General features: G+C 50.6%; 7 protein-coding genes across 7 annotated transcripts; 3 read left to right on the top strand and 4 right to left on the bottom strand.

Moving 5' to 3' along the window:
- Window positions 1-1,005: 1,005 nt before the first annotated feature.
- On the bottom strand, window positions 1,006-2,844 carry EKO05_0004249 (uncharacterized protein; the record flags this gene model as incomplete). The annotated part of the gene is made up of 4 exons (XM_059636345.1): window positions 1,006-1,364; window positions 1,412-2,266; window positions 2,321-2,533; window positions 2,589-2,844. 4 exons carry the CDS (start codon window positions 2,842-2,844, stop codon window positions 1,006-1,008), a joined length of 1,683 nt encoding a protein of 560 aa, XP_059492328.1.
- Window positions 2,845-3,500: 656 nt separating this feature from the next.
- On the bottom strand, window positions 3,501-5,136 carry EKO05_0004248 (Tetrahydrofolate synthase; the record flags this gene model as incomplete). The annotated part of the gene is made up of 3 exons (XM_059636344.1): window positions 3,501-4,883; window positions 4,937-5,068; window positions 5,116-5,136. 3 exons carry the CDS (start codon window positions 5,134-5,136, stop codon window positions 3,501-3,503), a joined length of 1,536 nt encoding a protein of 511 aa, XP_059492327.1.
- A 1,470-nt stretch (window positions 5,137-6,606) lies between these two features.
- Window positions 6,607-7,089, top strand: EKO05_0004247 (uncharacterized protein; the record flags this gene model as incomplete). Its single annotated transcript, XM_059636343.1, has 2 exons — window positions 6,607-6,891; window positions 6,982-7,089. The coding sequence occupies 2 exons, from the start codon at window positions 6,607-6,609 to the stop codon at window positions 7,087-7,089; spliced, it is 393 nt and encodes a 130-aa protein (XP_059492326.1).
- Window positions 7,090-7,129: 40 nt separating this feature from the next.
- EKO05_0004246 (uncharacterized protein) lies at window positions 7,130-7,654 on the top strand (the record flags this gene model as incomplete). Its single annotated transcript, XM_038945537.1, has 1 exon — window positions 7,130-7,654. One exon carries the CDS (start codon window positions 7,130-7,132, stop codon window positions 7,652-7,654), a length of 525 nt encoding a protein of 174 aa, XP_038800058.1.
- A 268-nt stretch (window positions 7,655-7,922) lies between these two features.
- Window positions 7,923-8,485, bottom strand: EKO05_0004245 (Peptidylprolyl isomerase; the record flags this gene model as incomplete). The annotated part of the gene is made up of 3 exons (XM_059636342.1): window positions 7,923-8,191; window positions 8,277-8,352; window positions 8,420-8,485. The coding sequence occupies 3 exons, from the start codon at window positions 8,483-8,485 to the stop codon at window positions 7,923-7,925; spliced, it is 411 nt and encodes a 136-aa protein (XP_059492325.1).
- A 1,955-nt stretch (window positions 8,486-10,440) lies between these two features.
- EKO05_0004244 (uncharacterized protein) lies at window positions 10,441-11,253 on the top strand (the record flags this gene model as incomplete). Its single annotated transcript, XM_038938749.2, has 1 exon — window positions 10,441-11,253. One exon carries the CDS (start codon window positions 10,441-10,443, stop codon window positions 11,251-11,253), a length of 813 nt encoding a protein of 270 aa, XP_038800056.2.
- Window positions 11,254-12,733: 1,480 nt separating this feature from the next.
- On the bottom strand, window positions 12,734-16,520 carry EKO05_0004243 (DNA mismatch repair protein msh6; the record flags this gene model as incomplete). Its single annotated transcript, XM_059636341.1, has 4 exons — window positions 12,734-15,822; window positions 15,874-16,048; window positions 16,104-16,141; window positions 16,196-16,520. 4 exons carry the CDS (start codon window positions 16,518-16,520, stop codon window positions 12,734-12,736), a joined length of 3,627 nt encoding a protein of 1,208 aa, XP_059492324.1.
- Between the last annotated feature and the right edge of the window lie 130 nt (window positions 16,521-16,650).

Raw genomic sequence — 16,650 nt, 5'->3', positions numbered from 1 at the left:
GTGTTTGAGCAGAGCGCCGAACATACACTCTTTGAGTTTCATTGAGCCTCTGACCTCACATCTCGCATCAATTCTACAAGTCCTGTATCCTTAAGACAGGCCATGATTGCTCCGGAAGACATGGCCGTCTCGTAAGCTGTGTAACGCAATATCCCATCTGTAACCCACATCTGTCATATACCTACAATTCAAATGTCCTTGTGGTCCCTGACAACGCAGTACCACATTGACTAGGAAGAGGACTGATGCACGGCGTGCTCCACTAATTTGCGGGCCCACCCTCCCGACAGCCCCTACAAGAATCGCGTTTTGATCGGAAGATCCAGATCTTTTGGTGGCTGAGAAGGTGCATTCACGGGGTCAGGGTATGTTGTGTAAGGGACCCTTGTCTACCGGGTATTCACGTTGGGCTCTCATCCTTTTGCTTGAATCAAAAGACCTGCAATACCTCTTCGAAGTCAAGATCCAGAGGGGGAAAATGGAGAAGAGCGTTTTTGCTGCCCAACCTGTTAACGCTTGCTTCTCTTTCCACCATCGCATTCTGGTCGACACACTGGGTCGTTTTGAAAGCGCCAATTATTAGGTTTTGGGCCGCATTAGCCTCCAAAATAGATCAGACTGACCAAGAAGCCTATTGTTGCTTTTTGCACTCCGTATCTCGATTAGGAATTCCAAAGAAAGATCCAAGGTTAAATGCAGCATCTTGATTACTGGTCTGGGTTTCGTATTCGGATTGTGCCGCCGGCCGAAGGATTGCATTGTGTCAGTAGGATTTGCACGCCATGATCACAGGAATGTGCCTTACTAATGGTCACCCGTAAAGTGGAAACGCACACTAAACCACTTTATGTATCTGAATGTTCACGCAATAATGTTGCCTATCGTTTTCGCTTGCTCGGGGCACGAGCTTTGATCCACATCTTCCGCGAGCTCGATCTCGTCTTTCCTGCTTCTCCAACTCACTTCTCGTGTCGCCCTCCTTCCGTTGCAAACTTTTTGTGCCGTCTAGGCCCAGGCCCCCACAAGACTCATCAGGAACGCACCACAGAATACGAGTAGACACGCCGCAACTCTTTTCTTCCCCCTCAGCACCTGCCAGCTCTCGTCGCTTAAAAAGTCCTCAGACATAAGTTCCACAAGCGAAGCAAATACGAGGAATCCAGCGGATATAGCGTTCATAATACCAACAATGAGGAGTCCGATCTCAGAGTCCGGACTGTAGAGCGTATGTGTTGCGATGCCGATAGCCTGTCCGAGAGGCGTTGTGCAGCCGTATGCTACGGCCATGAGCCAAGGTTGGGGAGATCGTGCTGGCCATGAAATAGCGGCGATACGAACGCCGAGGGCGAGACCTTCGAACGTTTCTGAGCGAGTTAGTAGTGCAAGGCTGACGGTGGCAGGAGGTACATACGGTGGAAGATAATAGCGATGAGCAAGACGACAAAGTCGTTGCCAATTGCCACAGCGAGAGACATGCCAATGAAGATGCTGTGAAACAGTATACCCATTTCTAGAAGGAAGCACTGTAATACGGCCTTTTTGTGGGCTTGCTCAGGCGACATCTCGAAATCCTGTTGACACCTTTCGGGGTCTTGAATCGCGCTTTCAGCGCTATCATTCTCGCGATTCTCAGCCGGGATTTCATCTTCAGCAAAATCAACGACATCGAGTCTCTGGTTTTCCGTGCGGTACTGAGTCAGGGTACGGCTGATGCTGGTCACCCTGCCTCTCAGATTGCCCATTGAGCGAACTTGCATACTGCCGTCGGAGTAGGTTCTTCTCATCTGGGCTTGAAGCTCTGGAGCTGTGCGCACCTCGTTCTCCTTCTCTTGTATAGTATCACGAGAGACTCCCTCTACTCCCTCATTGCCGCCACAACAATGCCGGCCCGGGGAAAAGATCATCTCGATGATTGTCACGAAGAAGATGCTAGCCAACATGATCGCACCGGGCGCTGCTTGATAATCTTCTGTCCAGAAGGATGATAAACATGGATCGCTAAGTGACAAAAATGCTGTAGGCAACAGGTGAACAAAAGCTGTCGCGATCAGAACGCCAGTTCCAAAATGCTTGGCACTGAAGAGGAAAGAGGCAGGTATGCGCAGACGAGGGAACTTGATCACCAAGATTGGGAAAGCGCAAGCGGTTGAGGAAACGAAAAGGATGATGAAAAGGCCTCCAACATGGAAGGGTAAGTTGTAGTCAGGCTGTGCGCCTCCAATTGCACATCCGTCTCTTTTGGAGTAGCGGTGACTCACAGAGGGGCCTGTAAGTGTAAGTCGAAGAACTTCAATCAGAACAGAACTTGATGTGGTCTTACTGCTGGTAGGTTGAAACACAGGCTTAGCAACTGCAACATTTGATGCTCTACTATTGTTGATGTAAGAAATGAAGGTAGACGTGCACAGGACGGAAATGATCCACCAGCCCCAGCTCTTGAATATCGTTTGCGACAGCTTTCGACCAGCTGTGCTGGCGCCAGCTCGGTGCTCATTCTCACTACTCACGATCACGGTTGTTCGGGTGCAAGGTCCTGGACAACGTCAGCATTTCCAGTTTCCATCCCATAACCAACGGCACGACGGTACCTTTTGGGGGACCTTCGACACCCTTCCCAAGCGCAGTTCGTTGCTTTTCCTTCTCTTGGAATTGATTCTCGACTAGGGCGTATCTTCTGGGATTTTGCGTGCCGCTGCGCAGTCGATCCGCATCACCAAGCTCCCTAGCATTTGCGATTCCATTTAGATCCTGGCATGTCGTAAGGTCGGCTGCAAACCGCGGTGGGCTTTGATTCCAGGTTGGGTTAAGGAGCACGTCATCATCGGTTCGAGAGGGACAATTCATGTTGGCAGCGCGTGGAGAGGTTCTGAGATTATGTACAGACGGTGTGTCAAAGGAGCAATGACGCAGAATTTGAGAGGGAATGCTCGGAGCTATATGTGAACATGTGGGCGGTCTAGGAGTGAGGTCGGCTATGGCTCATCCGTGACAAGTTCCCAAAGAAACCGCTGTGCCGAGTTGCCAAGACAAACCCGATTCTCAGCGCCACGCGATATCTTCAGGGCAGTTGTGAGGATCTCTGAATGGTGGCTCTTACCCTATAGCGCCCTTTCCGTCCGCGAGGGTAGTGCGATAGTACAAGCCTGGTTTGCGCTCGTGAGTACTCTCCTGTTTTGGGCGTAGGTGACTTAGCCTGGGCCACTAGGTCGGGAAATCCCGGGCAAGGTAAACGGCTTTCGCATCGAGCACGTAATGTTGTAAGAGTCGCGGGGATCGGCATGGAAGCCGGCAACGCTTTATAGACATGCTTGCGTGCATTCTGACGAGTTGCAACGTCTGTAGTTCGTGGCCACAAGTCGCATTTACGAGCATCACGACTTGGCGCTTATGACCGTATTGCAGTCCAACCTCATAACTCGAAGGCGAGTTGTTTGTTGATTGTGTAAGAGATTCATGCGTGTTGAAGCGCAAGTAAAATGTAATCTTCATGGGTATCACAATCAATTCGTCTTCCCGGACTCCAGGACCTCAAGAGCACCACCAACCAGGTGGAGACTGCCCGTCACCAAAACCATCACCTCTGCATCTGTGTCTCTTGCCCAATTGCGTGCTACCGTTCTCGCAGCGCTGACAGCTTCTTCAATCGTCTTCAGTACACGCACTTCTGCTGTGCTGTCAATCTCTGACCAAGTATTTGCCAACGCTTTCTGCACGGCCAAAGCATCTACTTTATGCTTGTCTGTGTTGATAGACACGAGGTCAGGCCTGTAGCCCTCATTGAAGGTCTGATTTGTCGTGAAGAAGACATGTGTGAAAGGTGATGTCGAGCCAGACGTTATGCCACTCTGCAAGGCTGTGTAGAGTGCTTTGGCAAGAGCGCTCGCATCTCGGGTTTGCTGGTTGAAGATCAAAACTCTAGGGACCTTTGATTGCGGTGCAGCAGCTGCACTTGCAGAGGCAATCTGGTCTGCAAACCAACTCCCTGTAACTTCGATGCTCTCCAGTGTGTGAGCGCCATCAATATGCCAAGCTATGCTCTTTTCCCGTCTTATCTCACAACGCCCAGAGCAGCGAACCTGTTCAAGCCCCTTGATAAATTGCGGAGGGAGATCGATGTACGCTGTTTTAGTAGGATCCGGGACTGACGTGTGACCTAAAGTACGTAAATGTGCTGCAGCCACTGCGATAGCTACAGAAGCATTGACCTTCTGGAATTCCGCTGATAGTCCAAGCTTGATACTGCCGTCGGCCAATGACGGATGGAGGGTGACGACGTGAAGTCCGGTGCCCCTCTCTGCAGCTCGTTCCTGCAGGACAGCGATTGCCTCCTGCTTCTGAGGCGCTGTAAACGCAATACTTCCTTGTTTGAATATTCCTGCCTTATGCCACGCTATCTCAGGAAGTGTAGATCCGAGCATAGCGGTGTGATCAATGCCCAAGCTTGTCACCGCAGTGACCGTTGGCTTCGTCAAGATGTTGGTGCTGTCGTACTCGCCGCCGATGCCGCACTCTATGATCGCAGAATCAACGCCTTCGAGAAGGTACGCATGTAGTGCCATGAGCGTCAAGTACCTGAAGTAGACAGGCTTCGTTGGTACATCAGCAGGAACATTCTCTGCCTTTGCCGCAGCTTCCAATCTGTCCCAAACGTCGAAAAAGTATTTCGCAAACTTCTCCTCGGATATCGGTTCATTGTCGATCTGTATGCGCTCGCGAACGAACCGCAGATGTGGGGAGGTGTAGAGGCCGATCTTCGAGGGTTGTGACTGTGCGTCACCGGTAGAAGTGTACTGCGATAGAATGGAGGACACAAAGGCACTTGTAGAGCCTTTGCCTTTAGTCCCAGCGATGTGTACAAGCTTCAGCTTGTCGAAATCCGAGGGCTGGTTACGACATCAGTCGGCGTTTCAATAAAAAGATACTGGGAGCCGCACACCTTGTATCCAATCTTGCTACACCACTCAACCATCTCTGGTATAGACGCCTTGTTCATGCCGAGTCCAGACTTGCGAATTGCATCGACAATCGCGAAGTTGGATTGCAGCGTGTTCAAAGCTGCAATCGCAGCCTGTAACCAGTCAGCGTCCTTCTTCCATTGCTAACGAGTATACTTGCTGCATAGTCGCGTTTACCCATGCTGGACGAGTTGTAATGTCTTCGAGCGATTGAGGCAGTAAGCCAACAAGCAAGGTGACTCCGTGCTATGAGCATGAGGGCATCTTGTTGATGCTTGAGGGAGCGTGGAGTACTTTTATCTTGCACCGCCTCTAGCCGGTGACGCATCCGCGCTTTGACCAGGAGTGTTCCCGCATTCCTCATATGATTCATCCATCCCTCATGACATCGAGCAGCTATGAATGATTTCGCGCCAGACTGGAGCACTAGACTGGCTTTAACAACGCCTAAACTTTTTTGCTGAAAATGCTGTACCCTGATCATCGCATTTGCCTCTACAAACCGCGTCTCTTTTGTCAGGCTCGTCGTCGAGGACTCCACAAGCTGTGAGCCCGTCTCCAAGCTGGAGCGTAATCATGGCTAGCTACAATAGCTAGCAGAACTCACTCAACGGCTCACAGCACCCCCTTTATGAGTCGCACTGAGACTGGTCACGTGTGCGGACTGCATCACGCTCCTTGTTCTTGAAGCGTTGTACGAGGCTAACGCGTCATTACTATCGAAGATCAAGGCTCAGAGTTCCAACCACGCAACGACGAACATGTTTGATCGGCTGCCATGTATCAGTCCTGATCCCGTGGCCTTACATTGGCCAGCGCAAAACGCCTTGGAAGTTTCACTTTCTGCGACCTGCAACGACACGACTTGGAACATCAGAAAGAAGCATTGAAAGAACGAACGGACCCCCGAAGCGTTCCAGAAGAACGGGTGACTATGCATAGTCACCCATTTAGGCAGCTGGCAGCTTCTTGGCTAACGTTGGTAGGTTCGCACCTACAGTACCAGCTTACCACCTAGACATGGCGAACATCCGAAAGCTCAACACAACAACTACGCCACCTGAACCAATGAGATCAATCTCGCATACTTGGCAATTATGGTCACTGGACTTGCAAAAATACCCTCTTCCCCTTGGGCTTCTTTGTCAACGTCAGTCATCCGCTGGGATAACGTAGTCGATGTCTTCCGGTCAATACCACAAATATATCGAGCAGTCGAGCACAAAAGGTCTCACCTGCTCTCACATCATAAAGCTTCACGTCCGATAAGTCATACGCGTACGAATACCTGCATTTGAGGAGTCAGTCTATACGAGAGCATTCGGTCTGGTCTTGTCTTGCGCGCACACCTGCACCCTGGAATCCAGAATAACTGCTGATCACAAAGTATCAGGATCCGGTAACCCTGCGCGTGCAGCACTGACAGTCCGCTTTATCCCATATGTACCTGGCGATCATCATCGATGCTACCCTGTCATACCTGTCAGGCATGGGTGAGCAACTTTCACGCCAGCGACAGCTTGGCGGCGACACATATATTGTATCTGCAAGCAAATCGTGGTTCTGCACCAACTCAACAATTGAAGTTGTGGGGTGCCGCAGAATCGGATTGGTGACTGCGACTCCTTCGGTCGCATCATTGGCATGATCCATGTTTCACACAATGACCGTATCCTTGCAACATCGGCATCGGCCCGCAGCATCATCACCCATATCATGCTCCTCTCATCTCACCCGTCTGCCACTTTTCGCGTCTTTTTCTCGGTCCCAATTTCATCATTTTCTGAATTCAGATGCCGCGCTGCCACTGAGCGTCTGCGCCACCGCCTTCACAATGGAGCTGGTCGCCGGCAATACACATTTTCCGCAGATGCCATCACGGCGAGATAAAGATAGCAACACCGATCTTTGTCCTCAGAATACAACCATACTAGAGGTACGTACCAGGGTCACAAGCTCCTAGCTATATGGCGTCTGTCGGGGGCTCCCTTTTCTACTCCTGAAATAGCGCTTATTGTGTTCAAAGGAACCATTCAGGGATCCACAATCACAGCTTTGGCATTTGGCTGAGCCTCGAACATATAACATCTCCAGATCCACCCGAAGCATTTTCAGAAACACGAATCTACGATAATAATCCTACCGTAATACTTTAATTCCATATCGAACGCACCATGTTCGGTTTCAACGACGCAACAATACTCTTCGTCTTTGTCTTTCTCCACACCCTATTCGAATCGAGCCATGCGCTGCCCGACCTTCAGCGGCGCGGCCTTCCCGGAGCTGTTTACACCTGCACTGGTGAACAATTTTCGGAAGACTGCGGATGGTCTCTTCCCACGACAAACTGTCGCATCGCCAGCGCCAAATCCATTGGCCCTGACCCTGGTGGCTATTGCACTTTGTACAAGAACTTCGACTGCACCCAGTCCGTTCGCACACTACTATTTCCTGGCGCTGGGACAGGGCTCCCGGAATACATGTCCTTCAAGTGCGGCGTAGGCGTTGGCACCTCAGGAACTGTAGCACCTATGGCGAATGCAAACACAGACCAGGTCTTCAAGACTCTGCCGGCGAACAGACTAGCCGGAGGAGTGGGAAGTTTGGAGAGGAAGGCCCATTTGAAGGAGATTCAGGCCATGGAAAAGGATGGGTTCAGTGAAGGGCTGATAGGGTTGAAGAAGAATGTGTATTACTAGGAGCCTGCACAGTTAGGAGTAGTTGGGTTTTTAGTTCGTGTATACACATATCGAATTCGTCATCATCTTTCACTTCTTCATTGAAGACCTGCGGTATAACTATCAGCATGTCGAGGGGCGGAGGAGCAGCTACAGTGCTGAATACGCAGTATCTGGTCCGAAAACCGCAATTGGTACATAGCTCTTTTTATGCAGGTCATATACATCGTTGGTTCGTTTTGTAAGCCCTATCTCCATTCACAAGGTGTGCGTTGTGCCTAGCGAGCATCTACAACTCATCCTTGCTCACGCCATCGATGCTGACCAGCTCTGTCTCAAAGATGAGTACGCTGTTCGCAGGAATTGGCCCGGCGCCCCTGCTTCCGTATGCCCATTCAGGCTGAATCGTCAACTTCCTCTTCTCGCCCGGGCACATGTCGAGTAGACCCTGGTCCCAGCCCTTGATCACCTGGCCGCTGCCGACCTTGAAGCTGAGCGGCTGCCCGCGGTTGTACGAGGCGTCGAACTCGGAGCCGTCAGAGGCAAGAGTGCCACGGTCTGCTGAATCGTCAGTGAGGCTCTCGTTGAAGTGTGTAGGTCGATCTGGTAGGGAGAAGAGGATGCGGAATGGGTTATGTCGTACAGTGGACGTGGATCTTGTCGCCGGCAACGGTAGGGCGCTTGCATGACTGTTCAGTCACAACCTCGGTCTTGAGGTGCTGTTGTCATGTTAGCTGCTACGTGCTCGAGCTTTGATGGGGCTGGAGAACTTTGGTGGGTCGGTACCTCGTTGTTGATGGTTTCTCCAGCGAAAGCAGCCGTAGCCAGGGCGAGGATAGTTGCGAGCTTCATATTGAATGATTGATGTGTTTGAGTATAGAATTGAAGGTTGGATCGTTCGGAGAAGCCGTGTCTTACAAGAAGGCGGTGGGGAGCTGTGCATTGTGGGGTAGCGCCAAGGCTGCGTCCCTGAGATCTGGCCGCATGCAAAGAAGGGGTCCGAACGACGTCATTACTTCATCTCGCTTTCACTGATGGAATTGCGACATACCAAACGCGAACGTAGGCACAAGATCACGTTTACCTTGTTACCTTTTGATTGTTCTGATATCCAGTAAGTGTGGGCTATCTGGCACAATCAGAAAAATCATGATTCTCCTTCAACCATATTCCGTTCTATGTCTTTAGTCTATATCTTTAAGATTGAATGGTAAATACCCGCTCTACTCCCACACAGGAGGATGTGCAGCTTCATAATGGTTCTTTGTTTGATGAGTATCACCGCTGAATTGGTGTAATGCATCCTTCGTCCAATCACAATAACACAAGCCTCCGTAACTCAATATGACTTACATGGTGGGGGATCTCGTCAGAGAGATTGAAGCGAGCGGACTGGTTCCATGTTTTCCCAATTAATGTCGTTTCTACTACGCTAGAAAAGGAAAGAATATTTCGGGCTGGACGTGAGGATATTAAAAGCACTTTCGGATAAGCACACAACGGAGGTGCAAGAGTCACAAGACGACCGGGTCAAGAGGAAGTGAGCCTGGTATCATGAGCCGAATGAGGACGGAGTGATCAAGCCACAATGTACGAAGATGACTGTTACTCAGTTCGAAGAGTACATGGCCGTCACTATGCGCCCAGACGACTGGGACGCGATCCTCAAGTTTATCAATGCACAAGACGTAGTGGTCTCTGCTGCAGTGCCTCGCCATCTGTACCCAAACCAAGCCATCGCCAAGGACCAACTCAAGTCACTGAAGACCATCATCGATAGATATAAGTATGCAGATGATCAGATTGGAATTGAGGTGAAATAGAATGGTGGAGTACGACAGAAGACGCTACTCGGCCGAAAGGCTCTGTTTCGGAAACCGAAGCTGGTGAAGCATTAACGGCAGCCAGGTCTATAACGGACAAGGTTCGTCAAAACTCTCGCGAGTGTCTTTCATTTCAGGTTGACATCATGCGGCAGAAACCGACCGACGCCGAAATCGGTAATGTGATTCAGCTAGATGACAGTAATGCAGGCGACGAGATCGTTGACGACATTCGTTTTAAGGATGCTGTTTACCAGCTAAAGAGGGCTGTCCAAGAGAAGGTATTCGCCCACGATATTATTCGCAAGTCTGCCAGTGAGAATCATGATACGCATACATTCGATCCGGGGCGCGCTAAGGTTTGTGGCCTATAAGTGTCTGGCATGCAAGCGATGCTGACAATTTGAAGCAGGCTCCGTTAGCAGTGACTAATAAGAAATTTATCCCGAACAGCACCAAGCTCACGACAACAAGCTCTCGACAGAAAGGTGCTACATTGAAGCTACCGCAAACTTCTGGAGGGACGCCTCTCAAATCGCGGCTAACAAGATCAAGACAAGACTCGCCGGATCCATCCATTCATCGTCAGTAAAGCACAATAGTCTGTCAGCCATTACTTCACGTGACTCAGCGCCTCCTGCACATATCAAGGGGTCAATCACCGCCAAAGACAACACCACAGACGCTGCACAGAACACACTCGTATCCAGAGCCACTGCCGATAGCCCTGCCACTCTTCATGCAACTATTGTCCAGAAAGCAACCATTCCCAACAGCATCCTCGACAATGTTCAATCACCAGTCACAACTCTTAAGCATGATCCTGTTGCACAGACAGTCTCACGGCAGCCGAAACTCACTGCTTGACGGACGTCAAAAGATACCAAGGTAACCAAAGAAGTCAGTGATCCAGGACCTGCTACCTCCACCAACCACAAGAACATCGCTAATGCATCCTATCTAGATACTACGAGGCAGCCGCTTATGAAACCCAATGCCAACAAGAACTTTGTTCGCGATAGCCACTTCGTCCGCCTAGATACAGCTCCCAAGGCGACTGATCCAGCACCGATCCGTCCATCATACAGCGAGGTCCTCACTCCACCAGTTCAAAACAAACCAAATGCTGCAGCAGTAAGTCACACACGTGCAGCACTGGCAAACAAGATCAACAAGCGCAAGCCGGTGCTTGTGTCTGGGTCAAAGCCAGCTTCTGATACTAGCAAAACTTCCCAAGCAGCGAATGCTGCTATCAAGCAAAACACAACGACTGCTGATGAGAGCTTCAGTTCTGTGAAAAGGGTAGCCATAACAATTTCCAAGCGGCAGCGCGTCTCTAAAGAGACTAAACCCCCAGAGCGCTCAGCTGAAAGGCTGGGAACGGAGCCAAATCTTACTAAGAACATCAGAGAAACCGTATCCAAGCTTGCAGTCGAGTTCATCACGGACACACCTGTTGGGACATCACCGCCATCCACTATCTTTCACGAAGCCTTCGCAGTACCTTCTCCCGTCGATGTAGTCGATAAGCTTAGTCAAGATGATGAGACTGACGCTCCCTACAAGCTAGGAGCTATTCTGAGCTTTTCGGAAGTAAATCAGGATAAGACAGATGCTGCAGGAAAACCCGTAGCCACGTCTATCAAGGATGCTGTAAATGTCCCTGAGTCTAAACTGGAGACTTGTGGCATTGCGAAGAAGTTGTCAAGCCCTATCTTGGATACAACTGGAATATTAGAAGAGAAGAAAGGTGTTCCCGGGATCGTAAAGAGGGCGTGGAGGTCTAAGAAGGGTTAAATTGACCTCATAGACGACAGCATCGACGACGAAGATACCAAACCAAAGAAGAAGGCGAGAACGACCACTAAATCATCTGAAGCAAGCTCCACAGCTCATAGGGGCGTAGAGAGGTTCCAGGAGAGCGCTGAAGACAGGGGAAATGTCTCTCTAAGTCCATCTGTTGCGAAGAAGTCTAAAGACATCACCAACTCTCTGAACAAGAAGGCTAGTGTACAGAAGCCTCGGAGCAGCAGGACCGCTAAGAACGGTGACAAGACCAAAAAAAGACCGTAAAAGGGAATCGTCGACGATTCACCAAAGCTCATCCAGGAAAACTTGAACGATGGGCTAATACTCAATGAACCGCGCCGGAAGCCTGCAGTACCTCGCGCACAACCGGTTCTGTCCACTCCATCCCCGTCACTGTCATCATCATCGTCGGCTCTATCGTTTCCCTTTCCCTTAGGGACCAAACGCAAGCTCTCAGGCTCTATAGAAAACAACGGATCGACGAAGAAGATCAAGAAGTCAATAGAAAAGATCGAGCCTACTGAGAAGGCCCGTAAACTTGCAACTCCTACAGTAAGTCAACAACACCCCCCCTCCTTTCCTGCGCATCAGCATCTCTGACAGCCCAACAGACTCGTGCACCAGGCAAAAAACAAGATCCCAGCAAACGAGCGCGGTAAACGCCCAAGTATGACCAGCTTTCCTCGCACAGGAAAACATAAGCCACACACACGCCCCCAGACTAAAACTATCATCTGGTCATCACACTACACACAGAGTCTGCAAAAATAACCTCATAGGACTACAATATTACCAATAAGACTTGTCTTTTTAATCGAGACTGACGAGCCAGTCTACAGAATTGCGACAGGAAAACTATGGAGCCTGTCCCAAAAAAGGATCAGCCACAGAAGGAGGACACATAGCGTAGAAGACGGTAGGGATAATCTTCCCTACTAACTTGCAGTGGTACAACAACATACGGAAAGAGGTGCGGTGTGCTTGATGGTCACCTGGGTGGTTCTTGTGGGGAACGTGGAGGTGTACTGGATCTAGAGCTGGTTGTGTTTGCAAGCGAGGAGTTGAGAACAAAAGATATCCAAGCATTGTCCGTTCAGGGTGGGCGGGAATAGCTTCAGTACAGGTCGTAACATGTGGTAAATACCTATGTAGAATTATTGACTTGCGCCGTGACATAAATGCAGTGTTCTGATTAGTTAACACGTGAAGCTGGAGCTTTACTTTGTGGAAGAAGCACAGAAAGAGTGTTGACTTGGCACATGCTTTGATATATTGCGACAGTCGTACCTGCTCTATGGCACATTATAAACCAACAAGAAACCCAGCTCGTCTGGGCAGACGGTGCGACGCTATAATAAGAAATGTACTCCAGTAGCATATGCCAGTCGTAAGCACCAACGCGCCTTACAATATTCCCATGAATGATAATCTCCTTGCACTTCGCACAACACTCAACATTCGCATACGTCTACAAGGCAGCAATGGCCTCGAGCAGCACGTCGAGAGTGCGGTCACCAACACCCTCGAGGCCCTCACGCAGCGCCCATGCCACATCGCTTTGCACGCCTAGAGGTACGTACACGCCGCCCTCCTCTTTTTTGACTTCCATACGCTCACCGAGTCTGGAAGTGTGTTCCCATTCACGCGCAGCTTTCTCGGCGTTCTCGATGACCTTGCTCGGAATGCCGCACATGGCTGCACAATGCATACCGAAGCTGCCTTCAGCAACGCCCTCTTCCAGCTTGTACAGGAAGGTGATTGACTTCGAGTCGCCATCTACGTGGATGCGCATGCGCTTGTTGATGACTTCGGGGTGCGTTTCAAATTCCTTGGCCAGAGAGCGGTAATGCGTAGCGAAGAAGCCGACACAGCCAACACGTGTGCTAATGTCATGAAGAACAGCTTGCGCGACTGCTACACCATCGTAAGAAGATGTACCACGACCGAGCTCGTCGAGAATGACAAGAGAGCGTGGAGTTGCTTCGGAGAGAATCTTTTGTGTTTCAGAGAGCTCGACGAAGAACGTGGACTGAGCCGCAAAGATGTTGTCGTTGGCTCCGAGACGCGACATGATGCGATCCACAGGTGTGAGCGTCGCAGAAGTGCAAGGTAAGTAGCACCCGACCTGAGCAAGAATGACCGCAATGCATGTCATTCTCAAAATGGTCGATTTACCTGCCGCGTTTGCACCTGTCAGTAAACTGATGTTCGGCGAGTCTCCGCCCAATCTGATGTCATTAGGGATGAAGTCTTCAACAGTGTTGAGCATGCATGGGTGACGGAGCTCCTCAAATTCCACAACCGAGCGCTTGTCGTCTGTGAAGACTGGTCGACAATTGGGCTCACCGAGGGAGGCGGATGCTTTAGCTAGACTGATCAGGCAGTCAAGCTGCGCTATGATCTTGACAGCTGCAAGCCAGATCGCATAGTCCTCATCGAACTTCGCACAGAAGCGGGTAGCGACCTCCTTGGTAATCTGACTGTGCGTTTCTGTAGCCTCCTGTAGGGCCCGAACAAGCTTCCGAAGCTCTGGCGAGTAGTATCTCGTGACCTTCGCAGTTGCTGACATTTGATCCCAAGTTTTAGGAACCTTGGTCTTTTTTGGTACTTCGAGTTGATAGATCTCCTTGCCATTGTCGCGGTAGCAGATGGAGCTGTTGCCAAGATCTTTGCGAACTTTCTTCAGTAATGTTTCGAGGTCGGCAAGGCATTCGTCGATGATCTTCTGGCTCTCATCGTAGTCTTCCTCCACTCCAGGAGCCGGGACAAGAGTACCCTCTGACTTAGCAAGGTCGCGGTCGAAGGCAGTCTTCCAATGTTCCAGTGCGCCTGCGAGGTTAGGCATCGACGTGATCAGCTGTCCAATGACACCTTGCCCATCACCGAATTGCTTGAGCAGGCTGATGGTGTATTCGATCTGCTCAAAGCCCTCAAGAACTTTGAGGAAATCTTGGGCCTTGCAGCGACCGGCATGGACACGCGAGATCAGGCGCTCCAGGTCAGGCAGCTTGCTAAGCGAAGAACTGAAATTGTCTATAATGGTCGAGTCGGCATTGAGAGCATCAACTGCATCGAGACGAGCATTGATCTTCGTTGCGTCAGCGAGAGGATGGCAAACCCATTGCCTCAGCAGTCGTTTGCCAAAAGGAGTAATACATCGGTTCAGCATAGCAAACAATGTGCCCTCGGCCGAACCGTCGAAGTTGTTAGCAAATATCTCCAGGTTGATCAAGCTCTGGCCGTCGAGCACTAAACTTGTGGCTTTCCGGATAGGATCGTACCATTGGAAATTGCCCAATGTAATGAGATCGCGTTCGATCTTCAAAGTACGCAAATACTGTAGAAGGGCACCGAAAGACGACATCACTAGATCTTGCTCTCGTGCTTCGCGGAGTACTGGCGGCCAGGCTTCAATGTTGTCTTCTGTGGGTGATTCGAAATACTTGTTGACTTCGATTTCACGGATCGTGATGTCGGCAGGCCAAAACTCCTTTGTAGGCTTCAAGGAGTTCCAAAGAGTCGTTGGCGGGGTGTTGTTCTTGAGGATTCGTAAGGCTTTCGCAGAAATGCAAGACTTCTCGATGAGGAGTTCACCAGGCCGCATCTGGGCGATGAGCGTCTCGAACTTGGTCATGTCGACATCGTCAGTGAACTCGCACAATTGGAACTGAGCCGTTGCGGTATCGACAAACGCAACTCCAAATGCAGGAAGACCATCGCGATCTATCTCCTTCACGGCCATGCAATACGTCGACATTTCGTTTTGAAGCATGCCAGTATCCACGAGCGTACCAGATGTGAGGACAGAAGCCAGCTCGCGACGGATGACTTTGTCTGCTTTCTTAGGGGCACTCTTCTTGTCGCCGCCGCGCTCACGCATCTCTTTGGCCAGAGCTGACTCCATCTGGTCTACACGAGCGACTTTGTAGCCTTTCGCCACGAACTGACTGGCCCACATGTCCAGCGATGCTTCCGGTACACCAACCATCCTCATGTTGACCCTATCGGTCAGCTTGAGATCAAAGAGCTGATGGCCGACAGAAGCGTCCTTTTCGTAAAGCTCGTAGAACTTGCCCTTCTTGAAGAACACGATCGAGTCCCAAAATTTGCACTTGATCTCCCAGTATTGCTTCTCAAATGGTGAGAACAGGTTCCAAGCATTAGGTGGGATGTACAACGTGCGTGGGTCGTAATCAGGATGGTCCGACGGGTTTCGGTCAGCATCCTGCATGTTTGCTAACCACGGGTATCGCTTCTCTGGCTCGGAGGCAGACGGTCGCTCCTTCAACTTAGGCCTCTTCTTCGTGTCTTGGGTTGCTGTGCGAGGCTTTGGTTGCATAGGGTTGTCGGGATCGTAAACCCACTGCTGCGCCGTTGAGGTGCCAGTCATGGCAATATCGTCCTCGTCCTCTCCTTCTTTTTCCTTATAAATTTTGACTTGTGGCGGAGAAGACGCAGGTGTGGCTTTGGTGCTAGGCTTGGAGGACATCGGTCGCTTACGCTTCTTGGAGACCAACTCCTCCTCGGAGTCGTCCGGTGCAATAAAGTCATCAACATCTATCGCCAGATTAGCAGTGTGTTCCATCCGTTTGTTACAATCCCTCGTACCATCTTCAATCATGGCCTGCTGCGTTGCAGCATCTAGGCCAAATTCATCGTCCGAGTCATCATCAACGCTCACCCTCTGCCGCTTTGTAGCCCTTGCTCTCGAGTTGTTCGCAATCGGTCCAAGCACGTCATCCTCGTCCTCATCAGACTCGGCATAATTGACTGCTTTTCTACCCTGTATAATCGGTTAGCTCATGGTCACATTGGTGTATATACTGCTTAGTGCGTACCTTGCGCGAGGGACTACTGAGGGCAACACCTGCAACCTCTGACGTAATACGGTCAGCTTCTGATCCCGGTGTTGAGATACGTGGTAGCAAACCGTTCTCTTTGCTCCTTCCTGTTGCTACTGGAGTGTCTTCCTCGTCCTGCCGTGTCGGACTTGAGAGCTCAAGTGCATCGCTGCTGGGGACTGGTGTGAGCGAAGGAGGTGGTCTCGAAAACGATTTTTTCGACAACGTGGGTGTGGGTGTCTGCTTCGCTGGCGTGGGTTGAGACGGCGCGGGACTGGGCGAGTTGGTCGACTTCTTTTGGAAGAAGCCGAGGATGGACTTTTGATTCTTCGCCGATTGGGAGCCCGACGGTTGCTGCTTTTTCTGGGAAGGGCGAGGTGTAGACATCTCGTTTCCCTCGACTCCACGGACCATTGCTCGTAGCGTCAAAAGAATCGATTATGAAGAGTGATGAAGGAAGCAGTTGAGAGACCAGGTACGTCGAGTCGCGCTTTCCAAAGTTTCCGGGGTAGGCGCGACGCGAACGCGTCAATGTGGGGCCTTC

The sequence above is a fragment of the Ascochyta rabiei genome, chromosome 6 (assembly GCF_004011695.2).
Source record: "Ascochyta rabiei chromosome 6, complete sequence".
In the NCBI taxonomy this organism is placed as follows: domain Eukaryota; kingdom Fungi; phylum Ascomycota; class Dothideomycetes; order Pleosporales; family Didymellaceae; genus Ascochyta; species Ascochyta rabiei.
The sequence above is the reverse complement of the archived record's forward strand: the minus strand, read 5'-3'. Positions and strand labels throughout refer to the sequence as shown.